The sequence below is a fragment of the Lactuca saligna genome, chromosome 6 (genome assembly GCF_052625555.1).
Source record: "Lactuca saligna cultivar CGN05327 chromosome 6, ASM5262555v1, whole genome shotgun sequence".
NCBI lineage: Eukaryota > Viridiplantae > Streptophyta > Magnoliopsida > Asterales > Asteraceae > Lactuca > Lactuca saligna.
Genome location: NC_136422.1, coordinates 68582899 through 68609735, shown reverse-complemented (window position 1 = coordinate 68609735; position 26837 = coordinate 68582899). Strand labels below are relative to the sequence as shown.

Genomic DNA, 26837 nt, shown 5'->3' with positions numbered 1-26837 from the left:
TTTCGTAGGCACTTTTGCTCCATCTGCACCTCTTGTCCTGATCGGTAGGAAGGGCATTAGTTTGGCTTTCAAGTTTATTCGTGCGGCGGCAAGATCACTCGTAGCCTTGAGCAGTCTCCGTCCTGAAGTTCATAGTATAGCTCATACCTGGTTCATCAATCACAGTCTCAAGTATACGAGTCATATATAATTAAGATTGAAAAGGTCATCGAATAAATGATTCTTCTCTAAGATCATATCCAAACAAGGAAAAGAAGTTAAAGCGGAATCATCAATGCTAAACCTGTAGAACCTTCATTATGTACCAACCTTGAGTATAAATTTCTCAGTGATAGATTAACTGTATGGGTCTTCGGATTGAGCTTGACGTACTGTACGAGTAGTATTCTAGGGAGGTTTGCTGAGGTTACTTCGGGAAGGAGACGAAACATGAGGCACTCTACGCACAAGTACCTCGGAGTTCTGGAACGATGGCTTCGCTAGGAGGTTGATTACGGGGAAAGAAATTTCCGCACTAACTGGCAATGTGAGGATCGAATTGACTTCAATCAAATGATAATGTCGGACTACTCGGAATAATTGGCGTTAGACTAGTTCAGAATAGTGTTACAAGAACACAATTGTGCAACTTATGAAAGAGTTTTAGTACTTTAATTTTACCTATGATAATATTGCTAGGAACAAGGTATACTGCAAAAAGCAAGTATAAGCAGCACGAGAGTCCCTAGAACTGACGGGATCCCGCAGAATGATATGACTCAAGTTGTACTAGTAGTTTTTAAAAGTTTATAAGTCTAACTTTATCACTGCGGAATGTACCAGTATTTCAACGTGGGCCCGAAGTAGTCTCTCCTGCGGCGGTGATCCTTAGTATCTTCCCGTATGTGCCATATTTCTTTGTTATTGGACAATCCTTCTTGAAATGTCCTATCTCACTGCATATAAGACATATATGGATTGCACCAGCATCGGTGGTGGAAGTGATTTGCAGGGTCGCAGTTATGTGGACACGAGCGCTTTCGTTGTTCCTCCTTTTTGTACAATTCCTTTTATAGTGTCTAGTTTCACCGCAACCATAGCATGCCAGGCTGACTCCGATGTCGGGGATTTGGGAGGTGATTCGTGCCGGCATTCTACAGACACGAGCAGCATACCCCATTGTGTTGCAATCGTTGCATTGAAATTCACGGCAAACTCCGTTATGATGATAGTTACACTTGTTACACTTCGGGAGTGTTCCCTCATATCTTTTGATCGGTACTGAAGTTGCAGGGTTCGCCATTTGTTGATGTTGCATGGCAAGTCTTTGAAATCGCTTGTGCTCCTTTTGGGCTTCACGCTTTCGTTTCTTATACTTGGATTTGTGGCTTTGGGAGTTTGTGACTGTTATCATTTATTGATCTCCTAGATTGTGACAACGATTTGAATTGTCGATTCCATTTCCATCTTTGTTTGCGTTACTAGCGGTGAATTGTGTTAGGGCAGTTGTCACAGCAGCTGTTACTGCGACTTGGAAAGTGGCGGCATCTATGTGCAAAATTGGGGTTTCCTTGGTTGAACGGTTATTTCCATGCGAAGACATGGTTCTGATGCATAAAAGGAAAACGAATTTGTAACTAATTACTGAAATTGATAGATATGATGACTCTTAGTGAAACTCTGTGACCCAATGTTTACAAATTGTAATTATAAAGACTTTAAGCCTATCACATAGTGTGAGTAGTATAATTACCAACTCACTAGGTAATAACAATTATTATTTATTCGTTTGACGCATTAGGTTCTCTACCACCTTGCATGCTTCACGAGTGGTCTCCTCTATTCTCTGTGCTATTTTCAGTGGTAATGATTTGTTACCTCTTGGTAGTTACCTAGGGTATACTTGCTTTTTATCAAGTATGTTGAATCTCCGTCATTGTGTTGATTTCCTTTGTTGAAGTTATAGAGATTTGCCATCATACAATGCCTGTCCCTTTCTCTAAAGGGGGTAGGTGATAGAGGTATTGGACTTATCGGGGGATTACGTCAGTCTGATTTGCGAGGCGATATTTTTCAGCTATAAGGTTAAAGAATGAAGCGGTGGTAAAACTTCGACAAGGTATCTAAGTTTAATAACATAGATTAGGTCTATCAAGAATTGTTTGGTGAGTTGTTAAAACGATTTATGACACGAAATGTTTACACATGTCAAAGTATGGATTTATAATGATGATCTTTAAAGGAAACAATAATCTATCATATTAGTTGGTATAGAAGTTACATAGAATTTGGAAAAAATTGACCTTGGAGTAGGTCTACAACATACCACACATGGAAAATTTGATAGCATAGAGGTTTAGTGAAATAGGAATTGCTAGACGGAAATATTTATACGAAAAGAGTAATACTTTGAGTACATATGAAGGTTATTCCACAAACCAAAAGAAGGAGTGAGTAGAGTATCCTCTACTTGCAACGGTAACTGTTCTATTGAGCCTTTTTATTCGCCAACTGCTGTTCCATCTCGAGCAAACACATTTCATACCTTGCCTGGCGTGCTCTAAGTTCTCTGACTTCAGTTTGAGTTTCAGTTAGCTCTATCAGCAAGGTTTCATTTTGATTTATGGTTCTTCCACGAGTTGACTCTAACTGTCAGATGCGAACTGGTATTGACTTCGATGTTCAAATCATTTTCCTCGGATCGATGGATAGTTGCCCTTCCTTATTCGTCAATGCGAGCTATTCGGCGAACCAATATAGGAAGGAATCTGTCTGCCGAGCCTCCCTCACTCAGATTGTAGAAGCTTCGGTCACCATTGTACGGAAGGGGTTGGCCCTGTTCGCGACTCCACCTATATATATTTGTTGCCCACAGAGACGTCGGGCCTTGAAATTCCGTTTGAGGAATAGGATTTTGAATTGGAGCCACTAAGGGTAGGTTATTATTTTCGAAATCTGTGTCGAAGTCTTCGTGTTTTTCTTCCTTGTATTCCTCTTCCTGATCACTCTCTATCTCGTCTTCACTATTTTGGTTTGGGTAGTAGGGGTTCCCTGTAGATGGGATCTGGTCATTGTGTCTGTACGAGAATAGGGATATAAGAATTGTCTAAAAATTAAAACATGTAGATCTAAACATGTAGGTTAAACCATTGTATCTACAAAATACTCCTATAGTATTTAAATTTGTACGTTTGATACTAGTGTTATTTTGGTAAGTTTTGACTTGTTGCTCACTACGACCATTCCCCGACATACATTAGTCCAATCTCGGATAAATATAGTTGATCAGACTATATTCGTCCCAAGTCTGATTACATATTTTGAGGCCTAGTCATAGTGTCCAACTTGTCTTAATACTTTTTGTATAGTTCTAGCTATGAAAATAAATTGTTGTATGCATGTATTTATGCTTTCACGACCCTAACAATTTAAGTTATATGAAATGCAGTTTAGGTGTAAAAACGTTTTGTCAAAGAGTGTTAGTCCCTATGCATTTATAGTTTGTATATCTTATGTGGTTCGATATACTTAGTTCACTATAAACAATGCTTTGATACCAATCTGTCACACCCCCAAACCAGAATGGCGGAATCGTTCGAGGGCGGATTACTTCATGTAGTATCGTAACAGTTGAATACATAGTAAAGAAGGTAAAACAACCATCATATATATAATTTAAAAGTTACATTGTTGAATGACACTTGTTTCAAAACAAATTACAATATGATGACAAAAATGAGTTTTAAACCGACGCCTTAGCGTCACTTCTCCAAAAGCTGAAGTTTACTTGTATTACTGAATCCTTGAGAACTACAAGTAGATTTGAAAGAGTAGATCAGCATTTAAACTGGTGAGTTCATAAGTATTTAATGTCAATGTTTGTATAAATTTTAATGAAATTGTTTGTAGATGTTTGAAAGCTCCTAGAAAATATCATATTTCTTACTATTATAAAAGAAGTCTTCTACCAAGACCCGACTGTTTTGAATGGTTGCTTCTAGAAATCCAATATTTTTCCATAAGTGTATGGTAGTTTAAAAGTTCCAAAACTGTAATGCAATAGTGTTTTTCATGCCTAGAATAATAGATTTATGTTTGTATAAAATCACTAAGGCATTTGATAACCCCGTAAATCCACGTGTTTTTTATACTCCATGTGAGTTTTATAACCATGCTATTGACCTAGGCTGCCTGTAACAACGTTCTTTAGGCGTTGGAATGGTATGACGTTTGTCACCCCAGACCTGCCAGTCTAACTGTAGCTAACAATTTAGGTGCGGGATTGTCAATCCCATATAGATCTATACACAAGTATCACACTCTCCCTACAAGAGATTATGGTGTATAATACAGGACTTTAACAGCATACTTGAAAGTACGTGAAGTTGAATGTCTCATAAAACTTAGTATCAAATAGATTTACGTATGAAAAGTCCACTTTTTCTTGTATATGAAAGTATTTCCTTGATATAGTACTTATAGTATGTAAAATCTCATGATTTCCTTGTAAAAAATACCTATTAGAGTTTTTCCAAAAGTGTGTTTCGCTTGTATGGTAAACTCTAGTGTTAACCTTGAGGCCGGGGCTTGGATGTGAAGACTGGGGCCTTGGGATGGCTTGTATGGTCGTGCCAAAGCTCTGCGTTTTAATCCCATGCATGGATGGATGAGAGTGACTAAGCTCTCATTTGTATGACTTTAACAATCCTAAAAACGTCAAGAAATGGTACTCCAATGGTATGGAGTAGCTCTTACTTATATATACCATGGATATGGGGACAAAAGCATGAAATCATAAAGCAAAACTATATCTAACATAAAACAACATCAAGGTTGGAATTTTATACCTTTGGGAGATGGATGAGTAGATGAAAATCCCGAATCTATACTGATTTGAGCTCCCAAGTAGTTCCATAATGCTCTTCTTCTTTCAAAGGGGAACACAAAACACTCCAAATGCTCAAATCTCACAAATGGGGCTTAAGATTTCTAAGAAGGCCGTTTGGAAAGATGGAGGCTGAGGATGGAAGGGCCTCAAGGGAGTTAAAGCCTTTTTATAGGGCTCAAAACCCCAAGATTAGGGTTTTCGTTCTAGGCAGCTACGCGTTGTGTATTATACACCAAAAGTGTGTAAAACCTTCCTTCGGGACTTGGATGTGAAGACCGGGGCTTCGGGATGGCTTTGGGGGTTAAAACGTAGAGCTTTCGCACGAGAAAGAAGAGAAATGAGCACCTAAACCCGAAACCCTCGGTTTCTATTTATAGGGGTGAAATCTGAGGGTTCACGTCGTGAGCATGGGTGGCTCACATCGTGAGCTTGATCTGTCTCCTCCCGTAGACTTGACAACTCGTTGATAAGCTATGGAACCCATTAGTCACAGGTTCACGAACTTCTGGCTCACGTCGTGAGCTGCCTGACAGCCTCGATTTTGTGTCTCGAACTTGTAAAATCCGTAACTTTCGCGTATGAGCTCCGTTTTCAATGCTCTTTATATCCACACATAGGTGAGATTATGTTCTACAACTCTCGTTTAGACTCCGTCGGCAAATTTTGACTTTATTTTTAATATTATATTTTTAACAGGTCGGGACAGGAAAAGTTCGTTAAAAAATCCATAACTTCTTCATCCGGTGTTCGTTTTCGTCAGACTTTTTACTGTTGCGCTACTATTGTTGAGATCTTTGATTCTCATTTAGTTTGTTTCGGTCAAAAATCCCTCGATCTCTATTTTGAGTTTTTAGTTGTCTACCGCTATCCCGAAATTTAGAAAAATCATAACTTCCTCATACGAAGTTGTATTTTGATGTTCTTTTTATGCACGTTCACGGTTTAGTATAATCTACGACTTTCATTTAGATACCTAAGGCTAAAAAGTATTTTATTAAAATTTCTCTTTTTACGTTTTTTAGTGTTTTACCAGTTTTGGCATGAATTTTTTATTGTTCATAACTTCTTCGTTATAACTCAGATTTTAGTGTTCTTTATATTTCTGGAAACTTTGACACAATAACTATAATTTTAGGCAACCCAATAGAGACTTTTAAACATTCTATATTTGACGCTAATTTCATTATATCAAAAGAGATTACAATTCTTGACTTTTTAGGTCATTACATTGATTCAAAATATCGGGTTGTCACATTTTTGGGGATGATGATGGAGTAAAGTCATTTTAGGGGTTGTTCCTTCAGATCTGAGTTGGTTTTGGTACCCTTGAGCTTAAAGGTGAAAATTTTATGAGGATTTTGGTTTTATGCATGCATTAAGTCAATTATTAAGTCCATTCCAAGTTTAAGAGCTTCATTTAGACATGCATGAACATAAAGTTGGCAACTTTACATGGTTTTCCAACTCAAGGAAGTCCAATCTATGTTTTAGAGTCATGTCCTCATGGATTAAGTGATTAATGTGTTTAGAGGTGGGTTTCTGGCGAACTCGGCGAGTTGGTTCGGTTTTCCCTGACATTTTCAGATTGATAGAGGAACTCGTTAAGTTGGTGGGTTGGCTCAACGAGTTGACTTGGTTTGTCCCGATCTGTGCAGATTGATGGAGAAATTCGACGAGTTAAAGTACAACTCAACGAGTTGGGTCAACTTAGACCGTTGACTTTGACTTTCGGATTTATGTCTTTGACCATGTTTTTCCCAAGGGGTGCTTTAAGTAATCTGAATTTTAATAAGGAAAATTATGGGCTTAGGATAAGGCCCATATTGGGTTGGTCCTAATTTGTAAAATTGGTCTATTAGTAGGCCTTTGTGGATCTTTTGGTTTTGGGCCTCCGTTTTAGTTCATGTTGGGTCAGGGGTAAAATGGTCATTTTACCCCAGGTATGGATTATGGATTATAGCATGGAACCCAATTGCTAATTGGGTGTGTTGTTGGTATTGATAACTCGTGGAACCGACAGGGAAGCAACTAATGATTTTATTTCGGGGAGCTTTTGCATTCGATGGAAGTTTTCCTCATGGTACTTTCGGGTTGAAGGCACCAAGGCCGACCCATTGGTTTGATATCATGCTATTTGCTTATATGTCGAGTATGGAATAGATATAAATGAGCATGATAGTTCTTGATATGATAGTCTGGTAGATATGTAGGACTACCTATGATTCTGTCTGCATGATTATCTGTGCATGTGGTTATCTGTCAGTATATTGGGTTGGGTTGAGGTTGTACTGCTTCGTGTTGTAGCAAACAAACCCCAGGGCATTCTAGATATGAGCTGAGGGCCAGGTAGGGCATGCCAGACTCATACTGAGGGCTCAATAGCATTCCAGATATGAGATGAGGACCCGATTGGTATGCCAGACTCGTACTGAGGGCTTGAGGGTATTTGAGCAATCTAGATATGAGCTGAGGGTCGGGTAGGGAATGCCAGACTCATACTTAGGGCTCAATAGGATTCTAGATATTAGCTGAGGACCCGGTTGGTATGCCAGACTCGTACTAAGGGCTGAATATTGACATTTCAGTTTGATGACTAATCGGTACAGGGAACAAGCCAAACATAAGTTGTAGGCCCTGAGGGTAAGCCATACTTATGTTGTGGGATCAGGAGCAAGCCAGACTCATATTGTGGGCTCAGGGGTAATCCAGTCTTTTAGATGTGGACCCATTGCATGCTGTTATTTTTTTAAGTTATCTGTTTGGGTGTTGGTATTTTGGGGGAAACTCACTAAGCTTCGTGCTTACAGTTTTGGTTTATGGTTTCAGGTACTTCAGTGGATCGTGGCTAGGTAAAGGTGTGACCCATAATATCCTCGTGTTTTGGACTTATGATTTCTAGGAAACTCTGATAATATGAATGTTTTGAAAACTATTTTGAAAGAGATTCTGATTTTTAAATAATGTTTTGGGAACAACGATTTTGTAAACATTTCTATAGAAAAAGGGTTGTTTTGAAAAGTTTAAATTTTTTATGAAATTTTATGGATGTTACAAGTTGGTATTAGAGCCTTGGTTTGAGTGAATTGGAGGAACACTCGTGTGAATCCAGTCTCAAACTAAGGAAATAGATTTTCAAAATGATTTTCAAAATACTTAAGGATGATGCGATGTGTACGATCAGCCAGAGCCAATAAGTAGAACCCAAAATACCATACTGTTATTTGATATTGTGATATGTTAGAATATCATGCTAGTGATAGGCTAGGGATCTTCAGGAATTGCATGATAGAATTACATGATTGTATGATACCTGATAGCTTAGGATTTTTCTTTATACGAAATTGACATCATTACTGTAGTTGCTTAGTGTATGAATCATAGTTGTATATAACTAAGATTATATAGCCTAAGAATATTTGGTTTTTCCTTATTTCCTATCCTTTTTTGATGAAAGGATTAGGGTAGGATCAGGTATTCGATTGTCTATAGGATCCAGCGTTATGTATGGCTAGCATACACGAGTGCAGCAAGGTTGGTGGAAGTTTCATGAGTGGGTGCAGTGTTTAGCAGGTCAACACAAGGAATAATTAGCCACTCTGGGAGAGTGGGAGCAAGGTGAATGTGTACCTGTGGTGCAGGGAGTTGAAGATCGAGGATTTTGTATGAGGATCTGTCAAATTTTATTACATTTTAGTTTCAGTCGGCTCCTCTGCACGAATGTTGCTTGCTTTGTGCTTTGTGGAACTCATGAGTAATGTAAGTTAGCTATTAGGTGAATATGTCAAGTTACATGTGAAAAAGGTTGGATAATCTCAGAGTGACGGATTTGACTCTACTGTGCAGTTCTCATTTGAGTCCAACCATTGCAGGGATGAGTCTGTTACTCGAAGGATTATCTGAGCTTTGTTTCATGTGATTATACTCATGGAATAGCTAATTGACATTGTGAGGAGTTCATAAGCAGCTGATGACAGAGAAGTGTAGAACCATAGGATAGCCTAGGGAGTCCTTTAGTGTGGTTGTTTCGCTGTTGAGCAAGTTTCAGGAATATTTTGTGACTAGGTTGTAGAGGACCCGAAATAATTATTGAGGAAAGTATGGATAGGTGTGGAATGTAGTATTGGGACCATACTACTGAAAGCACAAGATCCATACTCGATTCAAGGAATATTCCGGGGAATCTATGGGTTGGTCAGGGAAGATAGCATGGTTGTATACCATGGTTCGAGGCAGTGGTTCCGTATATGTCGATCTTTTGGCTTGCGTTGCTCAGGTGAGGATGGTTTTTGTGTTTGTTCAGGCCCTGTGGCAAAATTGATGTGGGTTGAGTGGTTCAGACCCAGATGAGTATGTTGATTGGAAGTCTCGAAGGTTTGTTAGAGGTCGTGCCTCGAGCCTCGAGACACGAGGAGGAAGCGGTTGATATGATCGGCTTGGAAATCGCATCTGGGAATTAAGTGGTGGATTGGGTTGTTGTTATATGTGGCAAGGATCTTTCTCTTTTGTTCTTTTTCGAGTTAGAAGGAGTGGGTAGGCGTGTGATCTCCCAAGTTAGGTTGGATTCTCAGCTTGGGGTCTGTTAGTCGCGGTAGTTGGCGAAAGTGCATCAGCACCGATGTGTGCTGATGGATTGATGTGACATGAATACCTTAGCGATGTGAGCAAGGGTCGTATCCTTGGGAGATGGGAAAACCATGTTTCGGATTGTCGTGTGGGTTGCAAGCAAGGGGTGTATGTTTGATTTGTAAATTGGTAGTTTCCTATGCTTTGTAAGTGGTCATTATGGGAAATTCATAGGTTTTTAGCTGAAATTTAGGTTTTTTGGGGGTTCGTTTGATTTGTATCTGGAGGACCATTTTGAGGATGATATCCATTTCATGATCAAGTATGGTTGTACCTAGTTGGGCTGTTTGGGTTATGTTTTGGTTTCACCACCAATGGGCGGTGGTTCGAGTTGTAAGTGGGGGAGAATTGGGATTCTCAGGTTGAGAATCAGTCATTAAGGGTTCTGTCAGTTCGCTGTTTGGTTTGCTGCTTTCAGATTTGTTGGGCAATAGATTCCAATATAATGGTTCCGAAATTCAAACTACGCTTAGATCTTTGTAGCTTCTTTCATGTCCAAATTTTTTTTGTTATGTAGGTTGTAATTAGAAGAGAAAGGTTGATACTTGATAGTTAGCAACAATGATGGATTATCACTTTGTGTACAAAGATGTTGAAGGAGCATCAACACAATGGGATGATATTCAAAGAAAGCTTGGAAATCTCCAAAACCCCTTGTCTTCAAACCCGATCCTTTTACTCCTGCAGAAGATGAAGATTCAAAAGGACCGAGTTTGAAGACAGGGGGTTTTGGAGATAAATTTCCAGGCTTTCTTTGAATATCATCCCATTGTGTTGCTGCTCCTTCAACATCTTTATACACAAAGTGATAATCCGCCATTGTTGCTAACTATCAATTATCAACCTTTCTCTTCTAATTACAACCTACATAACAACAAATTTTTGGACATGAAAGAAGCTACAAAGTTCTAAGCATAGTTTGAATTCCGAAACCATTATATTGGAATCTAAAAAAATCGAGAATGGAATTCCATCAAAACATGAAAGCAATTAGAGGGGTAAAAATGTTTTTACCGAGCAGTTTCACCACTTACCCTCATTAGGGTTTAGATTTTTCTGAACTCGTGAAGACTTAACGTGATACTTGCATTACGATGGTGTGTTGTACAATAGTAGACACGATGTAAACCCTAATATATAAGGGTTAAATGAGTTGACTGGTTTGACTTGTTGACTTTATTTGACTTTGACTTGACCGGAAATTGACGGTTGTCACAGATCACAAGCACATCCATGAAGTAGAGCATCAAATAAAGTTAGAAGTTTAAGTATATGAAGAGTTGGCAATGAAGCCAAACACCAAAGAGCAATTGTAGAGAGCAAAGCTCATCACTTGAGCTTCGTCTCCGGTGTACATCATGCTTCATCGTTTAGTTATTAGAAGCAATCTCAAATTCCTAACTTGTATTACTTGGGGACCAAGTCATCTTATATCAGTAATGTCGTAACCTAGGACCTTGTCCAAAAGAAATTAGGCAAAATGCTTATTATAAATATATCTCTAAGTGTGATTGTAGCCTTAATGCAAAAAGTGTGTATTCAAGATTATCAATAAAATTTTGTTATTTTGTTTGTGGATATAACTTGATTACTCTGCTCTAATGAACCAGCGTTAAATCCTTGTGTTCTTTATTGTTCTTCTTATCTTTATGATTGTGTTTGTGTTTCTCGAAGTTCTTAATCCTAGTAGGGATCAACATTGTTTTTCTTCTTTGCATGTTGTCCAAATCTATTCTTCTATAAACACAAATGCCTCCGAAGGTTTAACCATCAGAATCCCAAAACTCTGTATCCGTCCTCTATTTTCGAATAATTATCATCAACTCTCCAAACATATAAAAACAAGATTTTTGTTACAATAATCCTCATATTTTAATCATCTTTACAACAAAATACCCATATGCCCTTTTATAAGTGTTTTCGTACTTCACCTTCTAGTTAAACACAATGCTTTCATTTTATATTTAAGTTCTGTAAGACCTGGTATTTACTATCACCCATTTTGTCGCCTATATGTCCCTAAATTTGATTAAAAAAAACACTACAAATATTTACAGATGGATCGACAAAAACTATTAACGAAAACACGAGACCCATTTGAATAAAAACTACCATCGAATGAACAAAAATAAAATATAAGTATAAACTAAACAGAGCTCTTGGAAGTGGTACGGTGGTAGTGGGTGCTCTACATGTCTTTCCCCATTTCTATATTAACAGATGAAAAAACTCACCCCTAAAACATATGAAAAACATTTCAAAAGAGGAAGTTAAAGAGAAAGACTCATCAGCTTCTGTTGCTCTATAAACGACCATATGTTGATCGGGAGTTATGACAGTTAGAATTTGGTAGTTAATAACAGTTAGAATTTCTCTAAGGGTTGCAATGGTACTTGAAGCATTGTGCTAGTTTTGTACTTTTGTTAAGTATGTGTGCATATATGTGATATAGCAATAAATCACGCCTTGCTCTTCTTATCTTATCGGGCCATCTTTTCCAGCAACTGGCCAGCTCTTCTCTTCCCTCTCTCCGTACCATGATACATCAAATCCTCCAATTTCTCCACAACTCCAAGTTCTTGAGCCTCCACCAAATACTTTTGATCTCCAAAACAAAGTTCCCCCAAAACTGTAGCTGCATTCTCTTTATTCACCGGTGACCCACTCCCAATAACCTCAACCAAAACAGGCACCACCTTTTCTTTACCTATAGCTAATATCCCTTCTGCATGGCTTGAGAGTAAACCTAAAACGGCTAACAATTCGTCCTTCAACACACCCTGTGGGTCCCTCAGAAGATCAATCACCACCGGGACTACACCGGCCCTCACTGCCCTTATTTTGTTACCCTGATATACGCATAAATTAAATAACGCACACGTTGCATCCCTCTTCCCTTTCTGGGTACCTTCACGCAACAGTAACACAAGAGGTGGGATCCCTTCTGCAGAACCGATTATTACCTTGTTTGCATCAATTAAAGAGAGGCCGAAAAGGGTAGCAGCTGCGTTTTCACGTGCTACCATGTTGCCTTCTCGCAGCACATGAATGATCCCGGGAACAGCCCCCGAAGACACGATGATGAATTTGTTGTTGTCATGAATCGAGAGGATAAGAAGAGTCGTCACTGCCTGTTCTTGTGAATCCGGTGATTTGAGGAGGTTTTTGAGCAGAGGGATTACACCGGCGTAGGCAATGGCGACACGGTTGTCGTTGTTTCTTTTTGCAAGGAGGTTCATTTCATAAGCGCCCATTCTCTGCTCGTAGGAACTGGAGGAGTTTAGTTTATGGATGGCACTTTCTATCCAAGAACGTACTTCCGGGGTGCAGGCGGAGCGTTTGTTGGTCTACAGAAATATGAAAAGGTAACAAAATTAATTAAAGTTTAGATAGTTGGACATGACAAATGCAATTGACGAAAATAATTTTTATTTGTTGGTGAGTATTTGACATCAGAAAACGATTAGGGCAATTTATCATGTTGCATCCTCCAAAAGTCTACAATAGTTTTTAAATGAAGTGACTTACTTGAATAGTTAGTGCTTCTTCAATCCTCTCAACGACCTTTTCCATTGTAGGGCGTTCTGTGGAATTGAAACTAATGCATTGATATGCAATTTCTTTGAATGCATCAAAAGCACCACTATCGATTTGTTCCATTATATGGGGATCAATTACCTTGTGGGGTTCCTTTTTATAGTATCGTCGGACCGAAGTCATGAGAAATTGTTGGCCATCACCTCCGAATCTCTTTTCATGATAGACAAGCATCCCGCATAGGATTTCAAATAGTACCACGCCAAACGAATATACATCTGATTCTTTTCGGAGGATTCGGCTTTCATGGTAAGTAGGATCCATGTAAAACTGGGTACCCGCAACCCGTGTATAGAGTTGGGTGTCTGGCTGATTTCTTGGACCGTTTTTTGACAAGCCAAAATCACAAACTTTTGCGACCAAATTGTTATCTAACAATATGTTTGCACTCTTGACGTCTCTATGTATTACTCTATTGTGCTCTCCAAGACCCGAGTGGAGGTAACTTAGTCCTTTTGCGGCCCCTATGCAAATCATTAGGCGTTGTGTCCATGTTATGCAACGAATCTTATGTGGGTCTTGGAGATGATGATCAAGGCTTCCATTAATTGCATACTTATAAACTATAATCATCTCATTGCCTTCGTCACAATAACCAATGAATGATATGATGTTTTCATGGTGAAATTTTGAGATCATCTCTAACTCGTTTCGGAATTCGCGTTCTCCTTGGTGGCTATCCTGACCTAGCCGTTTGATAGCAGCTATGCGGTTTTGCCAGCGTTCAGAGAGTTGTCCTTTGTAGACTGCACCAAATCCACCGCCTCCGATACATCTCTGTTGACTGAAGTTTTCGGTGGCACGTTTGATCTCCTCCAATGGAATTAGATAATTTTCAAGGTTTACCCCTGAAGAAGAAGCCATGGCTTTTGATATTGGTGATGATGTATGGATATGGTGGCAACCGGAGGAGATGGGGTAGGCGGTTTCTCGATTTAGAAAAGGTTTAAGGGGACAGACAGGGTCACGGCAGTAGCAATATATGGGAGGAGTAGAAGATGGTGGTTTCAGCAGGTGGTGGCCGAGCTAAATGTGGAAGAAGGTAAAGCTTGTAGATATACATCAAACCATCATATAACTTGGTAATTGGGTGTTGTTATTTGAAAATGCCATGAGAAATTGACTTTTAATTATTATTATATGTTGTTTTCACACTACCATTTCAAATTCATTTGGTATTTCTGTTTAGATATTATTCCATCGTTCACATGGACCTACCTACTCTGCTTTCTGCTTAACTTAATGAACAAGATAAAGCAGGGGATTTCTTAATGTTTGTTGATGTCGATAAACCGCGACTTGCGTAGTACAAAATTCAACCCCCGCAAGCCCAATTAATCAACAAAGTTCAGATTATTCTAATCGTTTCAAACCATTTATCAAAAGGATAATGAATTAGCTCCTCGTCATAATGGGTTATAATTATACACGTTTATTGTTCTTCCATGCAGTAATAATGAAGCTAGCTATAAAGATGTCAAATTTTTATAATTTTTAGATATGTACTAAAAAGTGTGAATGGGCTTTGCCATTGATGTGTTCGTAATATAGTTGCAAACTAATCTACGTGTAGTTTTCTAGCAAAATGATTTTTGAAAATACATAAATAAAATGCTTTCTTTATTATAATTTTATGTTATTTGAAGTATTTAACAAAGACAGTAATAGATATTATCAATAAAAACTGTTGAACCCACTAAAGATATTAAACGAACTAATCTACTAAATTAAATTATATGAATAGTGTGTGGAAAGTGGAAAACGTATATCAAGGATATCACCACATTAATTTTAAATTCTATATGCAAGTTGTTATTTAAAATTATCTTAAAGGAACGCAGCATTGACTTTAGGTACCAGTAGCTTATACGATCACGTTAAGATCTATTTTACTTTGTAAGTCTACTCCGTATACTTGGTATGAGCAACGCTATAAGGCGTTATGCTGATTTGGCAGTTCTTATAACGGTGCCATAACATCGGAATACCTCTATCCTCTCATGTTATTTGGTGTTATGTTAAAAAATGTTACCATGGCCACAGAAAGTAACGTAAGAATCAATCAATCAGAAGTTATTATCTCACACTCTCTCTAACTCTCTTTGTATCTCTTAACATGTTATAGCATGTTATAACATTTGCATATTATTTCCTACATAAATCAAATGGTGTTAAAGATGATATTTCATATGAGTTGATAAATTTTGGGTATGATAAAATATCTTAACATGTTGCCCACACCCACCAACCTAATCTTTCCTAATAACTAAGAATCTTATCTACTCTAATAAACGAATGTTTTTTTTTTTTTTTTTTTTGCATATGTCAGACTCTCATTCAATTTGCTAAATGTTATTTTATCGTTATTTTGAATTAATTTCTTTTCCACATGTCATTTTATGAGTTTTTCTATTTTATTAAATTCAACATAATATTTTAATTTAATAATTACAATAAATGTAGTAATAAATTAATATTAATTTCATTAACGAACTTACCTTTTAATTTCAAAATTCCCAAATTAATGCTCATTAGTTTTTTTTTTGTTTATTTATTTAAATTATTTGTTTAAATTTAAAAGATAAAAAACATTTTAATTATAATAATTCATTATTTTTTTTTCTTATAAATTCAGAGTTCTCAAACATTTTGACCTTTATATTCATTATTTTTTAAAATTAACACATGTATTACATGGGTCTCAGAACTAGTTTTTATCATTTTCTTCTTCAATTTGATAAATGTCAATTTGTAGTAATATAGAAATATTTATTTTCCTTTAGTTTATAACTCGTGAGAACCACGGTTATATATTAAATTAAACTTTCATATTAAAAAATTAAAATTATTAATCAATTATTTTAAATAAATTATTACTTAAGAGAAATTTTTTGTAGTTATATAAAGTTATAATCGTTGATTAAAATAAATATGTGAAGTTATATCACCTTAAAATATGTATTAATTTTATTTTATTTTTTAATATAATGTTAATTTAATATAATTAAAGTGAAAAAATTAAAATTTAATGTAATTATGATGAGAAATTTAAAATTTGAAATTTGAAATTGAGAATTAATATGTTGACAAGTGGCATGATTGGTGAAATATAATATTAACGAGATCTATTAATATATTGACACTTGTCAATGGAAGAATAAACATATTTATATATTAGAATAGGATAAGGGATAATTTGTCATTACTTCATTTTTCATTTTTCAATATATCATTAATTTAGTTTCCATAAATTAAGTATACCATAATCACTATATTAATTTAAAATATCAAATTCTAATAAATTATAGTTTAAACCTTCATATTTAACACTAGTTTATAACCCGTGGGAACCACAGATATAAAATTAATCAAACTTTTATAGTAAAAATTTAAAGTTATTAATCAGTTATTTTAAATAAATTATTAATTTAAAAGATATTTTTATTAGTTATATGAAATTATAACCGTTGATTCAAATAAATATGTAAAATTGGTTTTTAATATATATTAGATATTTTTTATTTGTGAATTAATGAAACAATAATATAAATTTTAAATTTTAAAATTTAAAATAGAGAATAAATACATTGACAAATAATATCACATTAATGAGGAGGTCTAATAAATTTAAAATGGAGAACTAATAAATTAACAAGTGACACATTAATTAAAAGGTCTAATATGGTGACACATGGCAAAAGAACTACTCTTTTATTAGTATAAGGATTTTGTTATAATTAACCCGTTTATTACACAGGTCTGACAACTAAACATTTAATTTTAATTTATTTATTTTTCACATGTTTATTTTTTTATTTTTTAATTTTTTCTCATAATTTTCACTTATTTCAAATTTCAAATACAAATAAACTTCCGTTTAGTCATTCGTATTTAATATTTTATTTTAATCAACCCGTATAACATATGGGTTCACAGTTAGTTTGTATAATATATATTTAATTTATTTTGATAACAATGTCATTGCGTATATTAAGAAAATTTTATCTACCTATTTATCTATCTATTTCTTATCTATCCTAATAAACAAAACCTAAAAATGTCAAATGTCTATTTTCTATCATGCTTCTAAGATATAGATCCGGTATGAATTTTTTTTTGGTATGAAGGTAAGAAGTTTTTTCTGCATATTTTTTTAACGAACAAAACAAATGAATCACTAGATCAATAAAAAATAACATGATTTACCAAAAAAAAAAATTTTTAAAAAATCTTAATGATTCATTTATACAATGATTTTGTTGTTATTCACTAAAATTGTAATAAAAGTGAATTTTTTCTTAATTTACTTAAAAATGATTCATGAAGATGTTTTTTTGAAATTTTTTTTTATTGTGAATCATCTTACTTTTGAATCATCAAATAATTCATTTTGTTTGTTCGCTAAGAAAATATGTAGAAAAAAACTTCTTACCTTCCTACTAAAATTTTCCTTCTTATTTGATCTTGATTCCATGCTTCTAAGCTTCTTTTGGCACGTACACTTTTCTAAGAAATCTACGATTCCCCGTTTATTTTGGTAGCAAATCAACTTCAATTCAAATTTAAAAATAAAAAGTTATCTTAATAACAATTCTGAATTATATGGTATCTATCAATTCAAATTCGTATTAAATCTCTCATGTTTTAAATATATTCAAATGTTGTGTACAAACAAATATTTCAAAATCTATGTTAAAGTATTTTGTTTATTTTACTAAACACCTTTATTCAGGATTACTTATAATCAACAATACATTGCATTTTTATTAACATCTAATAAAAAAATTGTCTATATAATATTTTAAGCATACCAAACATGGTTTCTACGGTTTATAACCTAATGTGTGTGTGTGTGTATATATATATATATATATATATATATATATATTATAATGTGGATGATAAATATTGTATGGATGTAGGAATGAATGTGAACTAATAATTTAATTTGTTTTAAGAAAGTCATTTTCATATTTAATTAATATAAAGAAAATTGATAAAAGCATTATGATTAAATGAAATGGTGACTTAAGGGTATTTTTGTCCATTAAACTTTATTTATAATAGGAAATTTTGGATTTAAAGGTAAACTTAATTCTTATAATTTTAAAATATGCTTTTTAAAAGATAATAGTTCTTTAAAGTCGGTCATTCTGTAAGAATGCATATTCTGATAAAATATAAGTTCTAAGAGAATATATATTATGACCGAATTAGATGAACCTATTGAAGAATAACAAATTTTTGACCCATGTGTTGAAGAATATTATTAAAGAATAAACATTTGTTAACATTATTCAATAATGTAAGGCCAAAAAAAAATCAAATTTACACAATGTCATTCTTCGAATCTCTATCACATTCTATAAGAGTATAATGTTTTATAGTAAATCATTTTTGAAATAATCTTCATTCTATAAGAATGCAATATCATTTTTGAAACAATCTTCATTCTATTTCTTGTTTTCTATTTTAGTAACTTGTACCTCTTGTTAGAATTTGACATGTTGGTGTAGTGAATCTCAATTGTCATAAAATTGTCTCTTAACGATATACGGCAAAATAAACTGTCAACGTAATTCAAAGACAATCAATCGGTAAAACAATATAAATAAAACACAAATCAAGAAATTCTTTTCAATAATTGGCTTTTAAATTAGAACAATGCAAACATAATTATAATTCATGTGGTAATTAAAAACCAAGTAAATCATTATACGTAATAGACAAAAAAAACAATTTCATGTTTAATTATATGTTTCAAGAACAAACATATGATGGAGTAATCCTAAATGAAGCTATCCTTCAAGTTTTGCCACTATTCACCACAATAGGTATTTTTCTTTATGGATTGTTTTAATATTTACACATAAAAGATTTTGAATTTATTTTTAATACTACAACTGTTTTAAGAAGCCAACACCCAACTCTCTTTCTCTCTTTCTTGCTCGTTATCAATTCTCTTTCTTCAGGTTAATTCTTTTTCTACTTTTTCTATGCATTTCCATTCTCTACTGCAATTCTATTTCTCTACCAAACACCCCCTTACTGTTTTACAATCACACACACCATAAAACCTCTCTTTTTCTAATTTTATGTTTGTATAATGGAGACGTTTAATGTTGGTGAATTTTGAGATATTAATATCAGCATCTTTTCATAGGTTTCAGGGGATTATAGGGTCATGGCCTACATATAGTTTTCAATTTCTATCGAGGAAAGACGCCTACTACAACCTTACTGAACAATTTCACAAATTATTTCTCATTTTGTATTTTTCGTTTAACTGTTATTGAGATAGGCTTTGATGCCCATGCCAAAAGCATCCAAAAACGTTACACACAGGATTGAGAACATGAGTTATTTCATGTTGGAAGAAGGCTATGAGATGAGCTTTCTACTCCATTTGATAGAAGTAAAGTCACTTTGTTGCTTTAACAACAAAAAAAATTGGTGTTTGCAAAAAGGAATTTTTAAAATACTGCATTTAAGTTGAACAAATAAAAGTAAGATGCTATAATAATAATAATAATAATAATAATAATAACAATAATAAAAAGTAAAACCGATCTATTGTTTTTACATTAGTCAACATGACAAATGACAAACAGACGGATAAAAAACTAGTTGTTATTTATCAAATCAATGGTGAAAAGTTATATATATAATCTAAACCGATCGAGACATGGTCCGAAAAAAATCAACTCGATATTTTTATACCAAATCATCACATCATCAAAAACTTCAAAAAACAAAATTTTCTTGAAAATAAAATCAAAAAACATCCAATTAAGATGACAAGATTAGTATCATTGCAAAACAACAAACATATCCATCTAGCAATCAATAACGAGACAAGTGCACAAATCAAAATCTTATAAACTTTATGAAATCATCACACATAACATGCAACTAAAACGATTAACATTTAACTAAGTAAATGAAACAACCAAAAGGATTCCAACATACCAAAAGGACTCAAGACTCTTAAAAAGCAGCACCAGCACTTTTTCCCTTCTTTCTTTGAAGCTTCTTCACATAGAACTCAAGCTCCTTTCCTTCCAAAATGTATCTGTTTTTCCCAAAAGGTAAAAAATTATATAAATTTTACAATACCCAAAATACATCCAAATAGAGAATAAAAAACAAAAAGTTATAGATGAACAAATACTCACCCATCGGCTCTACCACATTGACCTGGTCGAGAAGAAATGCAAGCATACAACCTTCCAGAACTAAACTGTTCTTCAACATGAGGATCAAGCTTACGTTCTTCTTGACGCTTCTCAATCTTTCTCTGAACATGGTTGCTCTTCTTTGCTTCCTCTGTAGCCCCTTCTCCTTCCTGTAACAAAAATCATAAACCATTAGCATCCATGGTGTGAATTTACAGGATAACAGTTTTCGTAGTTCTTAGTTCTTACCTCTGTGTCCTTCTTTGTGGTAGCAGCAGTTTTCTTCTTCCTACCAATGTCGACTCCGTAGTGTTGAAGGTACCATTGCTTGAATGGAGCTGCATCAACTTGAACAATGGCACTTTTGACGAGAGTTTGTGTTCTCACAAGCTCGTTGTTTGATGCGTTGTAGACCACATCGAGAATACGAGTTTTGCGAGTAACTGCTTCGCTTCCCCATGAGTAATTTCCAGTGTCGAGTCTAAGAGCTCTCCACTTCACGTTGCCACCTCTCACTCGAACTCTCCTTACAGTCTTGTTGCTTGAGATCTTCGTGTTAGCAGGCTGACGACCAAGCTCGTACCTACACGAACATGGTGAACAATCAGAGTTGCAGACTGCTGGTTTTCAAATCCGAGATTAATCATGTTTCGTTTCAAATTAACGATATTGATCGATTCGATGTTGAACATGAAATTCGATTCAAACTGAATCTGTTTTGGGATAATGATGAATGTGTTTCCTCGATTTCTCTGAGTTTACAAGCAATTGAAACGATGTGCGATAATATGACATAGAGGGTGATTGGTTTCTTACTTTCGCTTCTTCCTCCATGTCTTCTGCTTCCCTCCGGTGGCGCGCCTCTTGTGCATCGAGTCTCGTGAGATACCTGCAGTTAAATGCACCACAATGAGAGGCCATTTTCAAACTGAATACAAATCGATAGATCGATGTGTTGGATTAGCGTAAAGAGAAGAATGAAGATAATATACCCATGTTGGCGGAGGTTGAAGATAACCGGCGGCTGACCTCTGCTCCCTCAGGCGGCTCCTCCCGTTGGTCTTTTGTGTGAAGAAGGTAGCCCTAATGTACACTGCAGAGATGGATAAGTTTAGTTGAGGTGATACTTTATCTCCTTGTGGTTATAGTCGAGTGCCATTTTAGTCCTTCACAAAAATAGAAAAGCATAATGAGTTAAAAAGATAATATATTTTAGTTTTATACATATAATCAAAGGTTAATATCATTTTAGTCCTAAAAAATTTTCATGTTTGTTTTAAAACGTCCTTAATGTTTTTTTTTTTGGTAATTTAAGGGCTTAAACTTGATATTTATGGTTTAAAAAACGTCTTTATTGAAAAGGTGAAAGGGCTGTACCGGTTACCCTTTTACTATAAGAGCCCTATTATTGAATTTATTTGCTAATCCTTTACCCTTTAGCCTTGATATTTTTTACCTATTCTGAGAGGATTGTGGAGGATGAAGGTGAATCAATGATTTTGTGATAAAGAACCATAATCAAAAGGCATAGTGAGTCACAATTCAAACCTTTACCCTTTAGTCTCTTGATTCACAAATTGGAGGATGCATAGGAATGATTATCGGAGATGTCGTCGTGATCCTCCTCTCACCTTGAATTCGTGCTGGAATACGAAACCCAAAAAAACCCACCTAAATCGGAGGTGAATCCAGACAAGGAAGACCGAACAACAGTTGTAGAAAAGGCGTTGACGAAGATGGTTGCAAATAGACCTAGCAACGGAGTAGGTTTTGACCCAGGTCCACTACAAACCCGTGCAAAGTTAATGGGTTTAGATCATATTTTATTATCCGTTTACATGTTAATGACTCGTACCTATTAACCCTTTTATTCAAAGGGTCAGGTATGGATCACTATCGATCTGATCCGTTTATGATCTGCCTCTTCTAAAATTTTAAAATATAAAATTATTATTTTTAAAGTGTACATTTATCACCCATACATGTTCTGTACATAACTCGAAGAGTTCGATCTTTCCACTATCACTTCCCAATTCCTAATGGTTGAATTCAAATCGACTCCTAATAAAAAAAATTAAATATGTGAAATTGTAGAAGTGTTGGTAACTACACAAAATTCGTTACACTTAAGGAAACAATATATATATATATATATATATATATATATATATATATATATATATATTGCATTAAGCCACTTAAATTTTTAGTTGAAATAATTTAATAGATATTTATATGTGTTTACTTTTTTTTTCTAGGTGAGATGTGAGTGAGTGGTGGATTGGACTTTAGGTTTTATGAAGATGCACATTGATGTCTATATTTTCTCATGTATGTTTGCAATAGTAGATATTTGTTTTGTTTTGGAAACATTATTTATTAAGCTATAATTAAATTTTGCTTTGCAATAAATGTTGCTTGGTTTTAGCGATTCATGTTATATGTGTTGTAATGCATAATAATAGTCTAATCTTAATATTGTAAATGAGTTAGGTAAAATGGTTGAAAATCCGTTGATTCCGTGGATATGAGTATGGGGTTAACTATTAAAAACCATACGGATTATGGGTATGGTTTGGATCAACATTTGAAAATTGCATAATGGGTTTGGGTCAATATCAATCCGCTAGAAACTCACTCCATTGCTAGGTCTAGCTACAAACTAAAGACATATCTGGCGGAAACAGTGTATTCATCTCCAACACCACCACACACCACCATTAGAATGATTGAAGAGAAAACCTCATATCGTCACTTCGATTACTGGTTTTTGAAAGCAAATCAGACGGAGGAAAGATTTGATGAAATTCCATATCTGGAGAAGTATTATTTCTTGGATTTGATGAAGCACCCATTAGGAAAAAATGACTTGATTGTATCGGACATAGAATCATAATCACGAGATGGAAGTAAGAAGCTTATGTTTTGTGAATTACCTATTTGATTATGATTTCAGTTTTTTTGATCTGGTGTTTTGATTAAATATGCAATTAAGGTTGAATTTGGGTTGTGTTGCCATGGTGGTAGTGGGGTTCCATGTCGGAAGTGATTTATGTGCAACATCGAAGCAAAATCAAGCATTTGAATCAAAAAATGAAGGTAGAATAGAAATTGTTTATTCAAAATGTTAAGTGAACATAAACTGGTCGCATCTCTGTGATATTTGTGGTGGTCATTTTCGCATATTACCCCTGATTTTAGTGAAAACAATGAAGGTGGATAAATGGTAAGGGTGATTCACGGTGGTGAAGGGTTGGTTGTAATTGAGAGATAAATGTGGTAGTGGGTAGTGTTTTATGGGATCTTAAAACTTGTTATAGCGGTCAAATGGCCTTAGTAACAGGTGAAAACATACTTCATTCCCTAAAAATACAAAAAAGACAATTAAATGATCTTTAAACCAGATGTAAAAAGTTTGTAGGGTTAAATTGGCATTAACCCTTTAATCATGTAGGTTTATTTCAATACACATTTGATTATTTTATATATATATATATATATATATATATATATATATATATATATATATATATATATAGGTTTATTTCAATACACATTTGATTATTTTATCTCCCGTTAGCTACAGTATAGTTCCTAAGAGATTGGCAAATTTGATCCTCTTATTATATATGTGTGTTTAAATGTTTCTATTTATTGAATTTTTGAAGACGTGTTGTATGTTAGTCCATCACCGCACCCTCGACCAATCTTTTTCTTACAAATATCATTAATTTTGCACGTGACTCATGGCTCTTCTGCTACGTGTTCTTCTCCGCCTCTTCGAGAACACCACCACCACCTCTACTTCTATCTCCACCTATTAGCCTCTTGATTGAATCCTTCATCGTCTCTCTCTTTCGACTTCTTCTACCATTCTTCCAAAGGATCCCGCTTCCAACGACGCCCTTTACTACGTGTTCTTCGTCGGGTTACCGTAACTCTACTTTGGTCACCGCCTCCGGATCCTTCCCCACGGCCGGCTCTGCCGCTTCTGACCATTACTGATGAAGTTATCGATTGGTGCCCTGCCCCTCTAATCAGATAAGTTGCTATTATAGGTTCTTCTTCAATTTCGATTCTGATAAAAAAGCATCCTCTTGATTGTCTCTGATTTTGAACTTTACACACTCTACCAGTGTGTATTCCATTAATCAAATACCAAAGTAGCTGTTCCCAGTTACTGGCAATCTGGAATTTTCAGAAACAACAACCAATTGATGTTGCATAGAGTTGAGAAAGGAACCAGTGAATACGTGAATGTCGCGAGGAGTTTTATCAATGGGATGAGAAATTTCGAGAACCATGTTGACGTCGTTGCGATTCACCGGAAGAATTATAAATGGAGTGTGATGGATGAGGCTCGCGTGGAGGCATTTAGGCGTTTTGCGACGGCGGTTGCCAATAGAAACGACGGAGATCCGAACATCAGATTTGGTTGGTATGGCCGTTTTCGTGAAGAGATTCGTGACATTTTGTGTTATGGATTTCGTCGATTGGAAAATAATTCGCCATCTTATTGCCACGGTGTTTACTTCTCTCCGGTGAATAATTCAAATGCGAGGTCAGTAACAGTTCCTATCGATTCATTCATATCTCTATTCTTTTTATCAATTTGTTACAATTAAGTTCATTTTGTGCTTCAATTTGAATGCAATTTTGTTTAAATACGTTCTTGGTGTTCATATCAACTTTCTTCTTCTTCCAGTCAAAAATCGATAATAGCTTATTTAGATGGCGTGATCCATGTCTTACTATGTCACTTGATTTTAGGGAAAGTCGAACCAATTCCTTTTGGTTCACAAATCGATCAACCGACATCGACATAATTCAATTCGGGTGTCGATGATCTTTCATCACTCAAGAGATACATCATTTGGGAACCTTACATGAACACCTTCGTTCTTCCCCTTTTTATCGTCACTTTCAAAGCAAATTCATTAATAGGTGAAAATTCTTAATCTCTATGACCCAATTTGTTACACAGAGTTCGTTTCAAGATTGATAATCTCATTTTCGTAGGAGTAAGAAAGGAAAGGTGGCATGCTATGATGAAAATTCTGATGAAGAGCTCCCCGAAGTATATGAGTTCTTCAAAGATGGCTTTTATTAAAAAGCAACATGATGATCGATTGCTTCTGTCACTGTTGGGGATGAAGACTGCCAACCACCATCACCACAACGATCTAATACACAAATCCTAAATTTCAATGAGGTAAACTTTCAAAGATGAATTCAAAAGTTCTGAATTGCCTATGTTTTTTGCTCATTTGAAATATGGATTCATGTTGCACGACGCCCACTACCCCTTCTCTGTATTCACTTTGTTTTAATTTCGTTATATTTCGACTTTTAATGAGGGCTTACTGAATATTTGCTTGCTAATCGCAGGGAGCTGATGGCGATTCACTGTGACACTGGTGAAGAACAAGGCGCATCATCGGATAAAGATCCAAAGTTCAGCAAGGTTGGTAATTCAAGTTACTAATTTTGACTTTGACTTTTTTTTACCAAATTGTGAAGCCATATTAATATCATCATTCACAGGTTAAAAGATGATTTTTTCTCTTACCTCAAGCTTGAATTAGACAACTTCAATTTTTTGTATTAGAAACTGAGGTATGATTTTTTCTTACCCTATTCTTACTGACTTTACTATTACTATTGCAGATTCTGAATATGATTAAAAAATAACCTTATGAAAATCATAAATATTATATGTGAACATAAGAGATTATCATTTCCATCTATTGCTCTGCTTATGTTTATGGTTTCCATTCCTGAAAGTTCTTCTTAGGTTTCGTGATTGGCTGAATTCAAGAAATTAGAGAGACTCGGCCCTACCTTTACCAATTTGTCGTCTCTTGAGGTAAAGCTATACTCATCTATTTTGACCTACATTCCAACACCTTGGATTTTTGAAATCCTAAAATTAATTTTGAATTTTTTTATGTTTCCTAATGAAACTTAAATTCATCTACATTAAAACGCACAATGAGTCCTACAATTTGTTGAAATTGTGGCGCCTGATAACATTATAATGATTTTTGTTATCAATCATGAACATGAAAGATACCAGTTCAATCTCAGAATGCATATTTGTTTATATTTTTATTTTTATATTGCCTTTTTTTTATAAGAATGATAAACATCACATAATGTGGGTTTCATGTGATTGATAAACCACGGACTGAAACAATGTGTGAACCTGAAGTGGTTATCAGTTAAGCGGAACAAGATTTGAAGCTTAAAAGGGATAGAAGGGTGTGTTTGTCTTACGGTGAGTTGCATTTGTTTCAATTTTCTATCATGAAGATTATGATTCACAAAGAAAAAAGTACCCATTGACATACTATTGTGCTATGGTACCCTATGGTCTTGCACAACTCATATAACTCATCCCTATATATATATATATATATATATATATATATATATATATATATATATATATATATATATATACTATCTTATAAAACAAATCCCATTATTTCTAAAAATAGATTGAATAAAATAATAATATTTTTTAGAGAAAATGACAAAAATAGCCATTTACACTAATGAAATTACAAAAATAG

The 26837-nt window shown here is 34.8% G+C and overlaps 3 protein-coding genes across 3 annotated transcripts; 1 reads left to right on the top strand and 2 right to left on the bottom strand.

Moving 5' to 3' along the window:
- Nucleotides 1–11565: 11565 nt before the first annotated feature.
- LOC145003313 (putative receptor-like protein kinase At5g59700) lies at nt 11566–14159 on the bottom strand. Its single transcript, XM_078962444.1, has 2 exons — nt 13019–14159; nt 11566–12837 (listed from the first exon to the last, which is right to left on the bottom strand). Exons 1-2 carry the CDS (start codon nt 13949–13951, stop codon nt 11971–11973), a joined length of 1800 nt encoding a protein of 599 aa, XP_078818570.1. The 5' UTR covers nt 13952–14159; the 3' UTR covers nt 11566–11970.
- A 5787-nt stretch (nt 14160–19946) lies between these two features.
- LOC145001918 (small ribosomal subunit protein eS8y) lies at nt 19947–21366 on the bottom strand. The gene is made up of 5 exons (XM_078961248.1): nt 21255–21366; nt 21079–21151; nt 20512–20845; nt 20263–20432; nt 19947–20159 (listed from the first exon to the last, which is right to left on the bottom strand). The coding sequence occupies exons 1-5, from the start codon at nt 21256–21258 to the stop codon at nt 20075–20077; spliced, it is 666 nt and encodes a 221-aa protein (XP_078817374.1). The 5' UTR covers nt 21259–21366; the 3' UTR covers nt 19947–20074.
- A 3113-nt stretch (nt 21367–24479) lies between these two features.
- On the top strand, nt 24480–25946 carry LOC145002697 (putative inactive poly [ADP-ribose] polymerase SRO2). Its single transcript, XM_078961916.1, has 3 exons — nt 24480–24823; nt 25651–25730; nt 25930–25946. Exons 1-3 carry the CDS (start codon nt 24480–24482, stop codon nt 25944–25946), a joined length of 441 nt encoding a protein of 146 aa, XP_078818042.1.
- The last annotated feature ends 891 nt before the right edge of the window (nt 25947–26837 follow it).